A 16,730-nucleotide genomic window follows, 5' to 3' on the forward strand; every position below is an offset into this window, starting at 1 on the left:
TTCTTTATCTTTTATTTTTTCACTTTTCTGAGAATAGATCAGAACATCTTCATCAGTCTTTTTTCTTGCCTGTATTTTTTTGCATTCCACCTTTCTACCTCTTTCTCACACTTTATATGCAGCACATGGAGTACCTGAGGCCTGCTAGATCATTGTTATCTCATTGCTTTTAGTACACAAACAAAAGAGACAACCATGCTGGATCTGAACTACAGACTGTATAGGCATTAAAGGAAAGGTTTGACATTATGGGAAATATGCTTAATTACTTTCTTGAGTTTTTTGTGGTGGTCACAGTGATGACTCCAGGTAGTTACTGCACCCAGCCAAGAAATAGTCAGGCATGTTACCCTTTGTAAAACCACAGTGTAGTTTTTACACTTTGGGTTATGTACAGATTAAATAAACAAGATATAATATGTTAATTAGTGAGCTTTAGAGGCGCTGGCAGGCGAATGTTATTAACCTTGGACAGAGCTGTTTCCCCCTGTATCCAGTCTTTATGCTAAGCTAAGCTAAACTAACTGACTGCTGCTGTAGGTTCATATTTATCATATAGACATGAGAGTGGCATCAATCTTCTCTCCTCTTTAGTGTGTTTTTAGTTACATCGGATCTTTTTTAAACTTGCTGTGTAAAGTTGCTTTGATCATCTTGAAAAGCATTCTATAAATAAAATGTAATATTATTATTATTATTATTCATCTAACTCCTGGCATATTTCCCAAAATACTGAACTGTTCCTTTAAGGGGTTTGAACTGTTAGTCAGACAAAACAAGTAATTTGAAGATGTCACCTTGGGCTCTGGACATTTTCCACAATTTCTTCCACATTTTATAGAAGAATTAACCAATGATTAAAAACAAAACAAAAAAAAAAAAAACAATCAAACTGATGGTGAAATTAATCATTAGATGCTGTACAACAACATCTAAATTCAAAGTGTGGCTCATGCAGTGGAGTCCACATGGTCTGCATTTGAATATGGACGATGCAGACAATTACAGTGACACTTACTGCGGTCATGCTGTTGATCTGATCCAGAGTCATCTGCAGTAGTTGCTCATCACCGCTCTCGGCCATCAGTTTGAGTGCGGGCTGCTGGTGGCTCGGCTGGTCTTGGAGCAGCAGAGTGGCTATGTGTCTAATACACTGGAGGGGAGGAGAGAGACAGGGCATGGAGGGGAGTGGATAGATGTGTGGATAAATGAATGAAAAAAGGAGGGGAGCGATAAAAGCAAAAATGGGATGAAAATAAGGAAAGGTAATCAGAAGACAGAGTAAAAAAAAAAAAAAAGGAAGGGAGAACAAAAGGAGTGAGCAGGAGACAGAGGGAAGAGAGTGGGCGAGGAACAGTGAAGGTTAATCGATGTGCATATACTGTACAGACACGCATGCACATAATACTTTTAAAAAGGTCTACACACAAACACACACACACACACACAGCAGACACACAGTCCTGTTACAGTCCTATCCAGTAATATATGGATATCACAATGCAATCTGACTCCCCCATGCTCTGGCGGTTTCATTCCAGCAGATTCAAATTAAAGCTGTTCAGAACAGAGTAAAAGACCTCCTTCTCCACCTCCCACCCCCTTCCTACACTAATATTAGACAGCCAGGCAGACACTAGCCTATTCACACTGAATAGCATTAGCGCTAAACTAATATCACAGTCAGCTGGCGCTAGACATACAGAATGGCATTAGGCTTACCACTTCCATGGTGCTCAGCAGGGCATGAATAGCATTAGAGTCCGTCAGATATCAAAGAATGCCTATAGTACATTGCAAAAAGCACTGAGCTGATGCTAACACGTTGCTGTGGGTTACATGCTTAATAGCTTTAGGCTTCTGTATTAAGATACAGAGTAAAACGGTGGCACTGCAGTGAGGGTATGTTGAATGCAAACAAGCTTAGCCCCGTATTTTTGATAATGGTGATAGCAAATGAATTATAAAGGTGTTGAGGGCAGATTTCTTTTACTTCGACCCAAACTATTCCACTCTCACTGTATTACATGAAACTACAACATTATTTTCCAGTATTCACTTCCTTTTCAGAGATTCAGCCAGTCATCGTAAGAGTGATAACACAGGTGAAATTACTTTGGAAAAAGCAAGCTTCTCTTGACCCCAGAATCTCAGTCAACTGAATCTGATATTTTCTTCAGCTCAAAATTAATATATTTTCAGACTTTTGGATTAATTTGATCTATTTCTCAGATTACTGTGAGGAAAAGAAGACACAAGCATTCATAGACTGTGCAAGGAAGTGTTAGCTGTTTACCTGTGCAGGGAGCTTGTGTTTGGTGTTATAGAGGGATCGCACCATAGTGACAACTTGCTCACCCAGGTCTAGTTTGACCTCTGATCCCTGGCAGTGGCTGAGAAGGGCTGAGGTCAGCAACACCCAGGGGTTACGCTCCGATTCTGCCCTGGAGACAGAAAGCGAGACAGAGCTATGAATGTGAATTACATGTCTTTTGCTGAGCTTCTATGCCTTCTGAGGTGAACATACAGTAGAGAGAACATACACTGGTAAATACATAAGTACATAAATATACATCTGCCATTACTGGTGAGTGTGTTTTGGACAACAACAGTTGGCAAGAACTAACAGTAAAGGCTTGTTGCATGCCAAAAACAATCTTGCAGCATGAAAAATTACTGTAATGTTATTCATCCATTCCTCTGCAATCCTATTCAGAGATTCAGTGTGTCACCAGATGGTAATCCTGTTAGACAATGACCGGGTTACAGCAGCTGTGCATAGTGTATTGCATCAAAATGTACATTACGAATAATATAAATACAACAGCAACAGAAGAATAACAGCGACGGCATCCCTTCAAATCGCAGGCTGTCACGAGAGCAGACACAAATATCAAGAGGTCTGCAGATGAGCTCAAGAATTATGACATTGACATGTGAGTGATGAAGAAAGATGTTTGACCACAATACTCCAGCAGTTAATATTAAAACACCTACATGCTGGATTTGCTCCTTCAGCTACCAACAGTGAAAAGCATCACTTTGTTTACAAGCTCCTTCATGGGCTCTTCCAGACATTTGCTAATGCCTCTGGAGGAACCGATTAGCTACCACCAAGGCCAGCAAATACAAGTGATGCAAAGGCAATACGACCTTCAAGGATTTTTATTAATAAATATCAGCCGTGATGAAAAAAAGATGGAAACCAAAGAACGACTCATTATCTGTTAAGTGGATCTTGGTTGACAGATGTATCCCGTTGAAATGATTAATTTTCATTAGCATAGGAAGCAGTCGGTGCTATATTACACCATGCCTTACTGCTGGCTAACACTTACGTTAGTGGTTATGGAGATTCCTTCCACAAGTGTGATTGAAAATGCATAGCCAAGGTCTCATTATATTTGCGTAAAGCCACATGAGCGGAATCAAACCACGTTTTGAGCTGTTGTGAAGCTGTAAATATTCATACTATGTTGTATGGAGGAAAATTCTTAACCCTGCCACTCATCAATCATTTGCAGGCAGGCGAGCACAAGTGTAAAGAGGGGGACATGTTTCCTGCGGTTAGAAAATAGGCGCCGACACACTAGCACTGCTGGAAGTTACAGTACATATGTGATTAACATGACAAGCAGTACGCATTAAATATTGAACGGACAGAGAACGAAAAGGAGGAGATTGCGGATGAGAGGAGGAAAGACAACAACTGATGTGAATCTGTGCTTTGTTGCACTCCGGTGTTTTAACACGACAACGGGCAGATGCTAACATGCTGATAAATCGTTGGTTATGTGATGAGAAATAGAAAAAGTGGCTGAAACCCGATGGCTGCTGCTGAAGTGTGTCTTATTTCAGCATAAGTAAGATCCTACTGTATGCATCTATGCACATCTGCAATAAAAATGTGTGTGAGTAAGAGAAAGAGAGGATATAAAGGAAGAGGTGAAGAAAAAAAACACAGCAGGGAGAACAGTGGGGCTCCTTTGTGCGTCTGTCAGAAGAAAAAGCAGCTCTTCATCCAGCTACCAGGGTGTCTTGTCCTGGCAAGCTGATTCACCTTCGGATGATATGGCTACGGGAGCAAACGGGAGTCCACCTGAGCTGCTGGCACACCGCTGCTTCCTGTGTTTTACCAGGGGGGGACTGGGAGGCACTGCGACTTATGAGTGTCTGCGCGCTCGCCAAATCTGTCAAAGGGTGCAGCGTGAGTCACAGCCAGCCTCCATTCGTGCTTTGAATCATGACTCAGTTTATGCGGACAGACTAACGGATAAGCTTTTGAGATGCAACACTCAATATAGCTCCAAAAAAAACAGCCTCTTGTGGTCTTACTGAAACAAATCTTCTCACTGCAGACACATATATACGGTAAACACAGTGCCATCTAAACCAGGATTAAATGCTGAGTCAGACTGATGGTTAAGGTTAACCATGTGTCCCCCGCAGTAAAAGATAAAACCTCCAAGATTTAACAGAACATCTCAAATGAGGCTTTTGAAAGTTAAATTATTCTGAGTTTTGTGTCCCGAATTATGAGTGCCGGATGAAACAGCCGTCGCATATAAAATGCAGAGTGAACACAGATCAGACCTAAATTTCAGGCTTCTATGCTGCTCAAAGAGCTACATTACAGCGTGTTTAATGTATGTATGCATGTTGCAGCAAATTACCTTGAGGAGAGACAAGAAAGGACAAAATCCATAATCAAAAGCTGAGTTTGTACTCAGCATTATGTTTGCATTTAAATCCGAAATACAGCAGCTCAGTCTGCAGTTAAAAGAAATGATTATAGCTGACTGTCCCAGCAGCGGTGCTTTAACTGCAGCTGTTACACTCACAAAGTCAGCGGACTGTCAGTGAAATCCGGGGGTGAACTTGAAGCAGCTGTGTTGTCCAAAACTAATCCCATTTCTCCTGCTGCTTCTCTGCCGAATAGCACCCTGCCAGAAAAGACACTGACTTCACACAGGACCAGTGACAACTCTGCTGCCCATAACAAACATGCTGATAAGTAATAACTACTTTTCACACTTGCTTCTGATGCTTTTCATTCATTAACTTGAAATACCGCAACTCTGCAGACATGTCTAAAACTAATGCAGTATAATACAAGAGCCCTGCAAGTTATAATGAAAGTTAAAATGTTCTGTTCAGTTTGTTGAAACTGTTTTAGAGAGATGTTGATTCAACTTCACGGTCATTTTGAGGCTCAGTATATCTAGTATAATGCAATACAAACCAAACAGCACCACATTGTGGGTGCTGCTGCTCTGTTAGACTGCATTAGTTTTAGCTTGGTGTACCTAATAAACTGGCAAACCTTCGTACTAAGCAATCACATTATTGCTTTTTTGAGCCTATCTTGGTATTTCTCGCTGTATCCCCCTGTTTTCCACACTTCAGGATACTGTATATTTAAATCTTGAGTACATCAACTTGTTACTTCCTCTTATGCTGCATCAGACTAGACAATATGAGCCCGAAAATGGCTGAACACTTTGCAATTTGTAGCGTGTCATAGTGGAAAAACAACAGATTTTTCGTACCTCACAAGTCACTGACAGAATTACAACCATGTCAGAATGTTTTTGCCTTCTCTCGCCCGATTTGACATAGTCTACGACAGTGACGCAGGTTGTTGACATTCCTGATCCTAGAAGTCTGTCTCTAACCTCTCCTGCCCAGTCATCATGATCCATGACCGTAATCCCCTAATCTGATCATTTGGAAGGACAAAGTATGGTGAAGTCTGCTTGCAGCATTATGTTTACTTCAGATTAAAGGCACAAGTATCCAATCAGGCAGGTTGGTTGACCTTTAAACTGATTAATGAACATATGTAAGTCTTGTTAATGATCAAACCTAACAAGTCATCAGAGTCTATAAAGCTGAATCACCTATAAATAGCTGTGTGTGAGTTTTGAACAACTACCAGAGAAGAACTCCACTTTAAATTGCCGATCGAAACTGTTTGAAACGCAGTCTGCTTTGATTGAGCTGGAAGGATAAACCCCCGATAGCAGTACCCTGTATTGTCTCAGCGGTCCTCAGAGCACCACTCACTTTTAATCGAGAACAACGGAGTAGGAGAAGAGCAATCACGTCATTAGGCACTTATCGATAATACAGCCAACGCTTGCTGAGGCTCATAAGACACCAGCTGGTGCAAGAAGCCCAGAGCCTAAAGCTTTGTGAAGACGCCTGCTTTCATTTCCAACTCTAAAAGTCTACGAGCAGTACGTGCCCCTGAGTGATTAGAGCCACAGTTCTCCGTTCCAACTCTTAGAGAATTGAGAAAACACTGAGCAGAAGTTTCCCATTAAAATATCAATGACTTCAAGTATCACAGATTTTGTTAAAAAACAAACTACAGTATAAATTCAGTTGAATTTTCTATGTGACTGTGGTTGACTGTTACACAGGAAAACATGTTCTCCAGCACTTAGTTTAAGCCTGGAAAAGCGGCTGCTATAACCCAGACTAATGAAATAGTCTTCATTTTATATGTTAACTTTAAGACTGACATTCAGACAAGATGCTGAGAGGGCAAACACATCGAGAGAAGAGAGAAAATTAAGTGAGGTGGAAAGGACAGAAAGAAAGGAGGTTGCAGTGAGTCGGCTCTTACACTGTCGATGTACTGTACTGTGCACAGACTGTAATAACAGAATAATTGCATTTCTATCCTGTAAAAATCTGCCTGTAAAATACAGTGTATGTTCTGTTACATTTTTTGTGTGATTTCTAAATTCTGTGCTATAATTGTGTGTGTTTGACATGGTTACTAATGAGCTGAACAACTGAAGTAATAACTGTACTACAAGTGCTCAAATGAATAGTTCAACATTGTGGGAAATATGCTGACTTGCTTTCTTGCTGAGTTAGATGAAAGGATTAACACCGCTCTCATATCTGTCCATTAAATATAAGGCTACAGCTAGCAGCTGGTTAGCTTAGCTTAGCAAAAAGCCTGGAAACAGGGGGATGCAGCTAGAATACATCAGTAACACTAAGTTTTTGGACAGATTAGACAGGATATAATGTAGCTCTTTCCCTCTCTTTTGAGTCTTTGTGCTAGGCTAACCAGCTGCTGGCTCCAGCTTCATGTTTACCATACAGACATGAGAGTGGTATCTATCCTCTCATCTAACTCTCAGCAAGAATGCAAATAAACATATTCCCCAAAATGTTGAACTATTGCTTTACCCTCTAAAGAATCAGAGATTAATGGAAAAACATTTTTTTGAAAGACATTTGTCTTACACTTCCTCTTTCATCATGGGTGGCCACGCTTGTAGGAGTAGCATGAGCAGCTGAAAGTCCTCCCACTTCTGAGCAGCTTCCAGCAGCTCCAGGAAGAGGGTGCATCTTTTCTCCTCATTCTCCACATCTTCTATCTGGACCTGGTTGGGAAAAGGTGATGGAAGGAGGGAGGGGAAGGGTGGGAAGAAAGCAGCGAGGTGAGAAAAGAACGTAGAAATTAGTTGAAAGAGTGTTCAGGTTTGAGTAACTGTCTATTTCTTTTAAATTCTGCTATGAATCGCGGTGATCCAGTATCTTGGCCACGTCCACTAGACACCATCCAACACAAAAAAAAAATTAGAAACAAGGGAGCAGCTTTCACTAACTTCAAATGAAGCATGCTCCCGATTGTGATGGCAAAACTTGACAACCTAATGACCACATTAGAGTCTGTGGGCAAGGTGCTCCTTCCAAAACAAGACCTAAATGAACTGCACCATCACGAACACTCAATCTGGACTATCACAGCCCTTGAAACTTCAAACAAGGCGATGAAAAGACGGGGCAAAGTGTCACGGGTAATGGCATATTTCACTGTTAGTCTAAAATATGTCACCTGTGGCTAAACTTATTCTACATCATTATGTGAGTGAGAGAAAAGGATTGAGGGAGGGTTAATGTGGAAAAAATGAGAGGGGGAGGAGGTGGGGGTGGAGGGAAAGTAATTAATTTTCTTCTCAAAGGTTGGTTTCTAGTGTGATTTAACAGTTCAGAGAGCGGCTGATTTCTGAGGGGAAAACTACAACCTGCCAAAGCATGGCTGCGGCAAAGACAGGCCCCTGTCAAACACACACACACACAAACATGCACACAAAGCATTCATTACTATCAGCAGACTCATAAAACATAGTTTCAGCCTGAGTGGTGTGCTCAAATTTATATGACGTGATATTTATGTAATGCCTGTTGATATTTTATCAGTATATAGGTCTATACACACTCGAATTCAAACATTTTAATCTGTAAATAAGCCCTGTAAATACCCACCTCTTCTTTAAACCTCTATTTTTATTCATTGGATAATTTGAAATTATGAGTTTTAAATATTATAAATTGGTCAACATCTAGCTCTGAAGTATTCATGCTTCAGCTGCCAAATGAAGCTGTCCCACAACCGAATTTAATGAAATATGTTTTGAGGCAGTAATGGAGAAAATATTTTAGTTAAGTGTAGCAATCTGGGTGGTATACCATACTATACTGTGTTTCTTACCAATACCAATATACATGATGCAATATTGCCTTCAAAATGATAATTACATTTTTTGTTGTGTTGAACAGCAGAAGGCAGTGCACAAATGATTGTATGAATGCAAATATTCTCTGAAGTGGAGCTTATGTGGCCCCACTGCATGTTTATCTACAAAACTGTGGTATATCCCTAGTTTACAAAGCTTTTTAACAAAACATATTCCCAAGACACGTTTATTAAGAAGCAGGTGAGTTGTTTTATGTTGTGTAGATTACCGTACGAGTGAAAATGAATAAAGCACAACTACTGATGGCACACAAATATGCTTTAAGAGGCTGCCTTGTGACAGCTTGAAAGCTGATGAGTCAGAAATTATAAAAGGCACGTATTTCTGTGATTTAAATCAGCCACAAACAGTCCATTGGCCATAGATTCAGCTGATAGCCGATGTATGCATTGTATTGCATTGTATCTTTCCATTTAATGGTCTTTGAAAGGCCCCATCAAAGACTGTCAGAATTATTTGTTTGTAAAATATTGAAGGAGCGACTGATATTCAAGATTATGTTTCAAAGAGTGGAAGAATATACAAAGACCCTCGCTTAAGAATCGGATGGACAAAGCAGTAAAAAAAGATCAGAATCCACAAGCCTGTTTTATATACCTTTTTCTGTTCAGTATTGTTTGCCTTTATTTGATGGTCAAGGCTTAATGTGATGAAATTATTCACAAAGAGACACAATTAATCCACTTGGTCCTATAATTGTATTGCAATTGACCAACACTTAGTGCGATGGATGGCTGTTAATTGAGCAGCACTCAGTTTAGCTGATGTCCTTTATAAAGTATCTGATCCTCATTCAGGTTCTGAGACATTTGTGGACTAATGTATAAGTAAAAGCGCACACTAAATAACTGCCAGAACGTCGGATCCATGCCTGCAGCCTTATGATGGGGGAGGGGGCAATAAATGAACAAAGCTGAGGCACAGGACCCTCTGGAAATCAAGGTCATTTGGGAAACAGAAATGGAATCTTAACTACCTGTAAAAAGCCCTCACTGCAATTTAAAGCTCTCAAATCCATCACTGAATGTAAACTGCAACCTAAAGTCTGTTTATCATTGTTATTGCCTGACTGTGTTATGAATACTGAGTACTGAACACTTTCACGTGATTGAAGCATTTTATAAAGTTTTATGGCCACATTTAGTCATTATGTTTGAAAATTCAAGGGTATATAAGACCTTAGGATTCCCCAGTAACATTCTGATTTTATGTTCTCCCAACAAAACATTACAAACTGCAAAGACACACATCCATTTATGGCCTCTTTGCATACAAAGATGTGCACACACTCATCAAAACTCACATACAGTAGACCGTAAATTAAATGACTGCCAATTACTATGTGGCTGTGAGGCTGTTATTTTCTTAACAAGGAAGGGTGGTAATTAATTATGTCTAGTGATTAAAATCAACATTTCCTCTGTGGTGTTGTACAAAGAAGAGAGAGCAGGAGGGCAGGATGGTTGAAGGAGGGACGAGACTGTCAGCCAATACCATAACACTTAGCAGAGAAGTGCTGACAAATTAGATCGGACACTCAGTCAATCTGCCAATGTAAATATACATCCATACTGTACAGTATGCATCTACCTTTCCACCTCTCTGTCTATTTATATCCCTTTCTCAACACTTTTTTTTGCATTTTCATCAAAAATATGTGCTTCTCTTTTCCAGCCATCCCGCTTTCAAAAACGTTCAGTTTCAACCCTTGTCTTTTCTCCCCATCTGTCAATCCAAAGTTCAGTAAACTAGACAGTTGGCTAAATACTGATGGCACAGTGTATTTGTGAACTAAGACTTTTTTATTTGCAGTTTTTCTTTTTATGGCCCATCATCACTCATCCAACTACATCCTCCAAAACATCATTACCCAATCATAGCTTAGCAATTATAACAAAGCAGGGCAGGCTTCACATGCTGAAGTGGTGTGCATGGGGCTGTAATAAGTACGTTTGCTTTAGTGAGTGCAAAGTATTTTGGCTAAGCATCCAAACGGGGTTACATTAGAATGAAATTTTACATGCATCATCAATTGATGAGGATGCTGATATTTTGCATAGGATATCATGTATTTAGCCATCAGTCGGAAATTTCAGACCTCTTTTACAAGAGTCAGCTGGAAAGACCAAAAACTTGATTTTAATCAACTTGTGGAGCTAATATTAGGTTAATTACCTAGCTACATACAGTTAATGTAATGTGCCAACAACAGTTGTCATTTAGTCAACAAAACTGCCACGAGAGATCGCAACGTAACTAAGAGCGGGGAGGGCTTAGCGAATGGCCAGTTAGCCTATTTAGCGAATAAAATTAGCCATTTTATTATTTACATTTCTTGGACTACTTGATTCAACACCTATGAACAAATTATTAATTTATTATTATTATTATTATTATTATTGTTGATATGCAACCAAAAAAACACACCAAAGAAGGTATTAAGATGTATATAAAGAAATAGAAAAGAAAGAAAGAAAAGCGGGAGAGGTAAAAGTGAAAAACAGGCAGACACACACATATATATACTGTCAACTCAACGATTAATGTAAACCAGTTGCAACCACTGACACTAAAGGGTCAGCAAACAATATGATACCCTATAAAAACAATGCAATGTGACAGAGAGCAGCGCATGCACATGAAAGCAAGCACACAAACAAAAAGCTGCCAGCTCTCACTGCCTGTAATTTCAAGCTTCAAAACCATTTTTTTTTCCTGCTGGCACAGGAAACAGCGCTGTTAAATTATGCCGACCACATGCTACATGCTCGCCCACTGTGACTGGAAGTAGAAAAGCTTTTAGCAAAATGATACAGGGACACGGTAAGTGAGAAGAAAGCATGGAAATGAAGTAAGCAGACAGGGGGAGGCTGAAGTAAATGAAACATGACAACTAGTAGTAACCAGCAGCTGCATTATTGCTCTTTGACAACCTTTTACCTTTCTATACCAGAATAAGTGGGAAAACTCAGTGGACGGATGGGCTTATGTTTAAAATGATATTGTAAAATTGGTGCTGCATTTTCTCAACTGATGTGATTTCCTCATAAAAAAATGGTGAACTTTATAAGATTGAACCCCATATTGCTTTTTAAAGCACAGTGCCCTCTTTAAGCAGAGCTGACAAAGGCCTGATCGCTTTGTAGAAATGTGCTTTACTTTACCTCCGATGACCTTTATTGATTAATTTTCTTCCTTCACCCTAAACTAGAAGGACTTACTAAAATGTCATCACCTCTAAAGCATGGCTACGCAGTAGGAGAGCACAGTAGAGATTGACCGATAGTGAATTTTTAATGGCCGATATAGTAACGATAGTTTGGGGCAGGAAAAAGCCGAAAACCGATTTAAAACGGTGATGTGTGTCCCTGCATGAACGGTGGAGGCTGCACAGCCATCAGCCGCTATGGGAGCAAAATTTCACCAAATCCGCTAGTTTGTAAAACGTCCTATCAGCGCCGATTAATTGGTCAAACCGATTATTTGGTCAACCTCTAGAACACAGTCATATTTCTGTAGAACTAACAGTAATTACAGAGTGTGCTGTAGTTCGCCCAAAAAAGCTTGTGTAGTCAGATGGGGTATCTCTCCACTGATTAAAAACTGCAATGCAGTCTAACCCTGCTATCAGCATATGATAATAAAACAGGGAAAAAAGAGAAGTGTGTGAGTGTGTGTGTGTGTGAGAGAGAGAGAGACAGAGAGAGATGGGAGCTGCTTTAGGGCAAATTGAAAACTGTCAGAATGCACGTGGGGGAAAACATGCACAGTTCACAAAAGGATAAAAATGGAGATGAAGACTGCAGACACGTCCAGATGATGTGTTTTCCTTACATATAGTGAAACTATGTGTGTGTGTGTATGAGTATATAAGAGAGAGGCTTTACAGATGAAAGAAGAGTCATCCGTTCCTCCTGAGAGTTACTGGCATGAGACTTCTTTCACTCTCATTTAGAAGACAAACAGACACGCACACACACACACATACCAAAACATAATAGGGGACCATGCAAACAGGCGCGCAGGTGTGCACACACAATCAAAAACAATCAGCTGAATGCCACTGAAACAGAGCTTCAATGAACTCCTGTGAATTAATTTCCTCCATATGTTGCCGTCTTTCCTAAAGGAATAAACTCTCACTAAATAAATATTCTAACATCAAAGCACTCTACTGTAGTCCTTCAAATTTGAACTGCTTTCAACAAACAGGTGACACTTGAAGGTAATACTGTAGATAATTTTAGACACAAACAGGGTGAATAAGAATGCCGCTATACACTAAATTTTCACAAGAAAACATCAAGGGTGGGCATCCAGTGATTTGAGCACCTAACCAGGCTTTGAGGTATTTATATTTGCAGACAATAAGCATGTTTGATAAAAACAGCCAAGAGCTAGCATGTTCATGGTTAGTATTTCTATGTATTCATTAAGTACCTTGATGTTAGGGTTGGGCAATAGAAGCAATATAATATATACAAATAATATACATTGATCTCAATTAAGAAAAAGAAAATATTGAAATGAGAAAAATTAGAAGCTTTGACAGTGTATGCTGATTGGCAATACAAAACAGCCAATTGCACCACAGAAATAAAGCTATTTCTAAGAAATCCCATGGAAATCCTTAAAGAAGGTAGAACCCACTTCCTAAAAAAAATGCAAAGGATAGTTTGATGAGTTAAAATGTGAAAACAGCTTACTAGTAACAAACTCTGCACATACATCATTCTGTGCAGTGAAGCTCAAAAGTCCAACTGAAGTACTTCAAAGACCAGCACAAACCGGTGATATGAATTGTAAACTGCTGAAAATCTGTGCCGATGTCCTCATCACCTGAAGCATGGCCTTCTAATAGAGTGCAATCACTTACAGTCTTAAACAGCAGCAATTTCAATCCCATCCAGCGAGGTCCTCAGAGAAGCAACTAAGAAATACACTGTAATGCTCCTATGTACTTTTTACAGTTGAAAATTCAATAGCTCCTGTTTTTATTGAAAAAGACATTATGTTGATATGAATGGCTGACAATAAAGCATTGAAGCCGTTTGTCATAATTTCACCTTCATCAATGGTGTCACATCACTTTGGATTTACCAGCTAGCTATGTCAAGTGTCAGCCTAAAAAACAGTACTCAAAAAATCTAAAAAAAAAAAGAAAAAAAGAAAAAGAAACTAAAAAAATAAAAAAAGAAAAAATCAGACGAAGAAGAAGAACTGAATTAGAGATTTCCTCTTCATCTTAAGGCCTACTGTACCTCACCGGCTACAGTGTAAGTTGAGAATGCAGCATGAATGTTCAAGGTCAAGCTCCTGCAGAGCTGCATCGGGTACTTATCTCACTGGTGAAGGGTGTTGCTTGATAATTGTTATATTTTGTCAACACGAATGTGGTACTTTCACCTTATTTCTTTAAAAACACAGAAAGCACCATCACTTATTGGTAAATGAGCACCGTCCGAGGTGCTGAAAGGCTCCTCTGGCTCTAAAATGCTTGGTGAATGATGGTGATGGTGAAGTGCCAAAATGTTTATTAAAGGACCAATCTATAATTGTATCCATATATATTCACATATAAAATTGAATAGTATAAAATAATATATATTTTGTGTGTTTATCAGCTGTCCTTTATATTTTTTGTCAAGCACTGATTTATTCTGTACCCTGAGGAAGTGTAGCATTGCACAATCAAGATATTAAATGAGAAAACTGGGATCAAAGTGTCAGTCAGTATGTGCAAATTGGGGGCCTGCTTGAAAAATTTCACCCCACTTGTAATGAGAATCCTCCTCCAGCACTGATTAGAGGGACGTGATTTCAGTTTCTGAGGCGGAGTCTGAGCAAATAAACAGAGTGCCCAATTTGTTGGAGACACTTGAGAGGAGAGAAACAACGGTGGTTATTTTGTTCATATTTCATGACACTTTTCATTAATCGTAAATAAAATACAATCAATGACGCATAAAAATTGAATATTAGCTGATAAGAATAATCAAATGACTTCAAATAAATGTCTCTCCATCACTGACTAATTTATGTTGTTAGTAATGCAACTTATTTTCACAAACTTATTTTAAATTTCATGTTGTTGAATCCATGGGATATGAGTAACATTGCATGCATTTCAAGTGTTTGATAAAACATTTAACAAAGCAACTTAGGAGTACTTGTTTTGCTTGAGGTTCTGAAGGGACAGTGTGTGTTGCAAAGCCAGTGTCGAATCATTAAGATCTACCTTTAATTGATCTATGAACACACAACCAAAAATATTTAAAGTACTTTAGAGGGTAAATTCTCATTGGTACAGCACACAATGTTTGCCACAACTGATATAGTAGACCACGGCCACGGCTAAAATTACAAGAACTTAGAACAGTTTTACAAAATAAAACCTTCAGTGAAACAAACTGTGACTATTTCACACAGCAATGAATAGAGCAACTGTTTATACAGTCATTAGGTATTTAAATTGATCACAGTCACGACAAGAAGCTGTCGGAGTCTATCAGATGCAGCTCAGAAGATTACAATGATTGATCAATTAGGCTTAAACATCGTATGTATGCTTTGCTGTAATTAATCAAAACAACACGTTGGGTAAAAACAAAAAAACAAGTCTGGAAATGTTGAAACCAAACAGCTCAATCACTCACTATCAGCAGGAGATGTGTGAGGTATAACTCACTGCATGTTTGAGACAGCACAATCAGTGCCAAGCATCAGACTGAAGTAAGAAAATTTAGCAATTATAATTGCTCAGTCTCTCTATTTGCCCCTCCAAAACACCCTGTGGCTGGAATTACTACTGTAGCACAAAGCAAGAATATATGCCAGACATAGACTGGCTGTAGGTACTGAAATATAAACTACACATGTTTGTTTCAAGACATTTTGGCATTGAGAGTGCTGCTAACAATGCAATAGTAATGCTGGTCAGTCATCTTTTCTTATTGAGATATACAGTATGATAGAAAATGTCTGATAAACACACCGTTGTGTTTAGTTTTTGAGGCAAATCAAAACGTCAATATCACCATCTTACTGTGTGTTCAGACAGACTGTGAAGCGAATTTTAGATGCAGTGCGATTATATACAAAGTCAATGCAAAGACACGAGCAGATGTGAATTTGCCCAGGACCGCACAAATTGGAGTGAATACTTGTCCGTGCGAGTTGACAGTGTTTTAACTTAAGCGTAAAATTAGCGCACATCCCATGGCTTTCTGAATCTGCTTCATAAACGTACAGAGGAGAGGAAAAAGGAGAGAGACTGGAGGAAAATAACAAAGAACTGTGTGAGTTCTGAGTTCAGTTAGAAGCTGAACTGAACACTAACACATAGACGCACTCCTACAGACACGGTCAGTGTGTCCATTGCTGGCTAGATTACAGCTCATATATTTTAATGTATTTATGTGTTTCAGGTGAATAAGCACGACAAACAGTCTAGCGGTCAAATACGTGCAAATAACACCTTAAGTTTTTGGGTCCAAAAAAAGTCCATTGTGAGGCTGATGGGGATGCATTTGTTTTGCTAGTAATTAGTCATAAACAAAGGAGAAATTCAAACTTTGACTTGATGATGGCACAAGTGGAAAAGTCAGGGGATACCCAAAGTCAGTAGGATTCATCCTCTGGGTACCATGGATAACTGCACCCAATCGCATGGCAATACAACCAATGGTTGCTGAGATATAACAGTCAAGACCAAGGTGGTGGACCAACAGACCAACATTTCCATCCATAGAGCTATACTGCTAGCATCGATAAAAACACAGATCTTAAAAGACCATAATGCCTGCAGTTGTTGCCGATGGTTGCTGTGTCTCTGGGGCGCAGCTGCAAAATCTGTTGTTCTTTCAGCACCAGTGCTGTCATATGACGTATACAGTGATGTAGGGGAAAGGAAGATCTACAGGCTATTTCCAGCTAGTCTCCCCTTCTGGGTAGCCAGGGGGCATGTTCTAGATGCCACTCAAAAACAAAACTTCCTTGTTCTCTTCGCTTGTATTGCAAACTAGCTACATTTTCAACAGTGAAAATGGCATCCCAAAATATGAGTGCAAAGGATGTTATGAACGAGGATACATTTTACCGTGTTTTGGCTGACTTAACTGAGTGGAGTAAGGCTGAGGCTGCGGCTACATTAGCCGTGCAAGAGGA

General features: G+C 39.4%; 1 protein-coding gene across 1 annotated transcript in view; it reads right to left on the bottom strand.

Moving 5' to 3' along the window:
* Window positions 1-16,730, bottom strand: part of nbas (NBAS subunit of NRZ tethering complex) — a 160,688-nt gene that overhangs the window by 12,248 nt on the left and 131,710 nt on the right. The window contains exons 50-52 of the mRNA XM_044376225.1: window positions 7,267-7,406; window positions 2,297-2,444; window positions 1,019-1,153 (exon numbers count right to left, since the gene is read on the bottom strand). Of these exons, the coding sequence (XP_044232160.1) occupies window positions 1,019-1,153; window positions 2,297-2,444; window positions 7,267-7,406 (423 nt within the window). The remainder of the gene's footprint in view (window positions 1-1,018; window positions 1,154-2,296; window positions 2,445-7,266; window positions 7,407-16,730) is intronic.

This window comes from Thunnus albacares, chromosome 16 (genome assembly GCF_914725855.1).
Source record: "Thunnus albacares chromosome 16, fThuAlb1.1, whole genome shotgun sequence".
NCBI classification, from domain to species: domain Eukaryota; kingdom Metazoa; phylum Chordata; class Actinopteri; order Scombriformes; family Scombridae; genus Thunnus; species Thunnus albacares.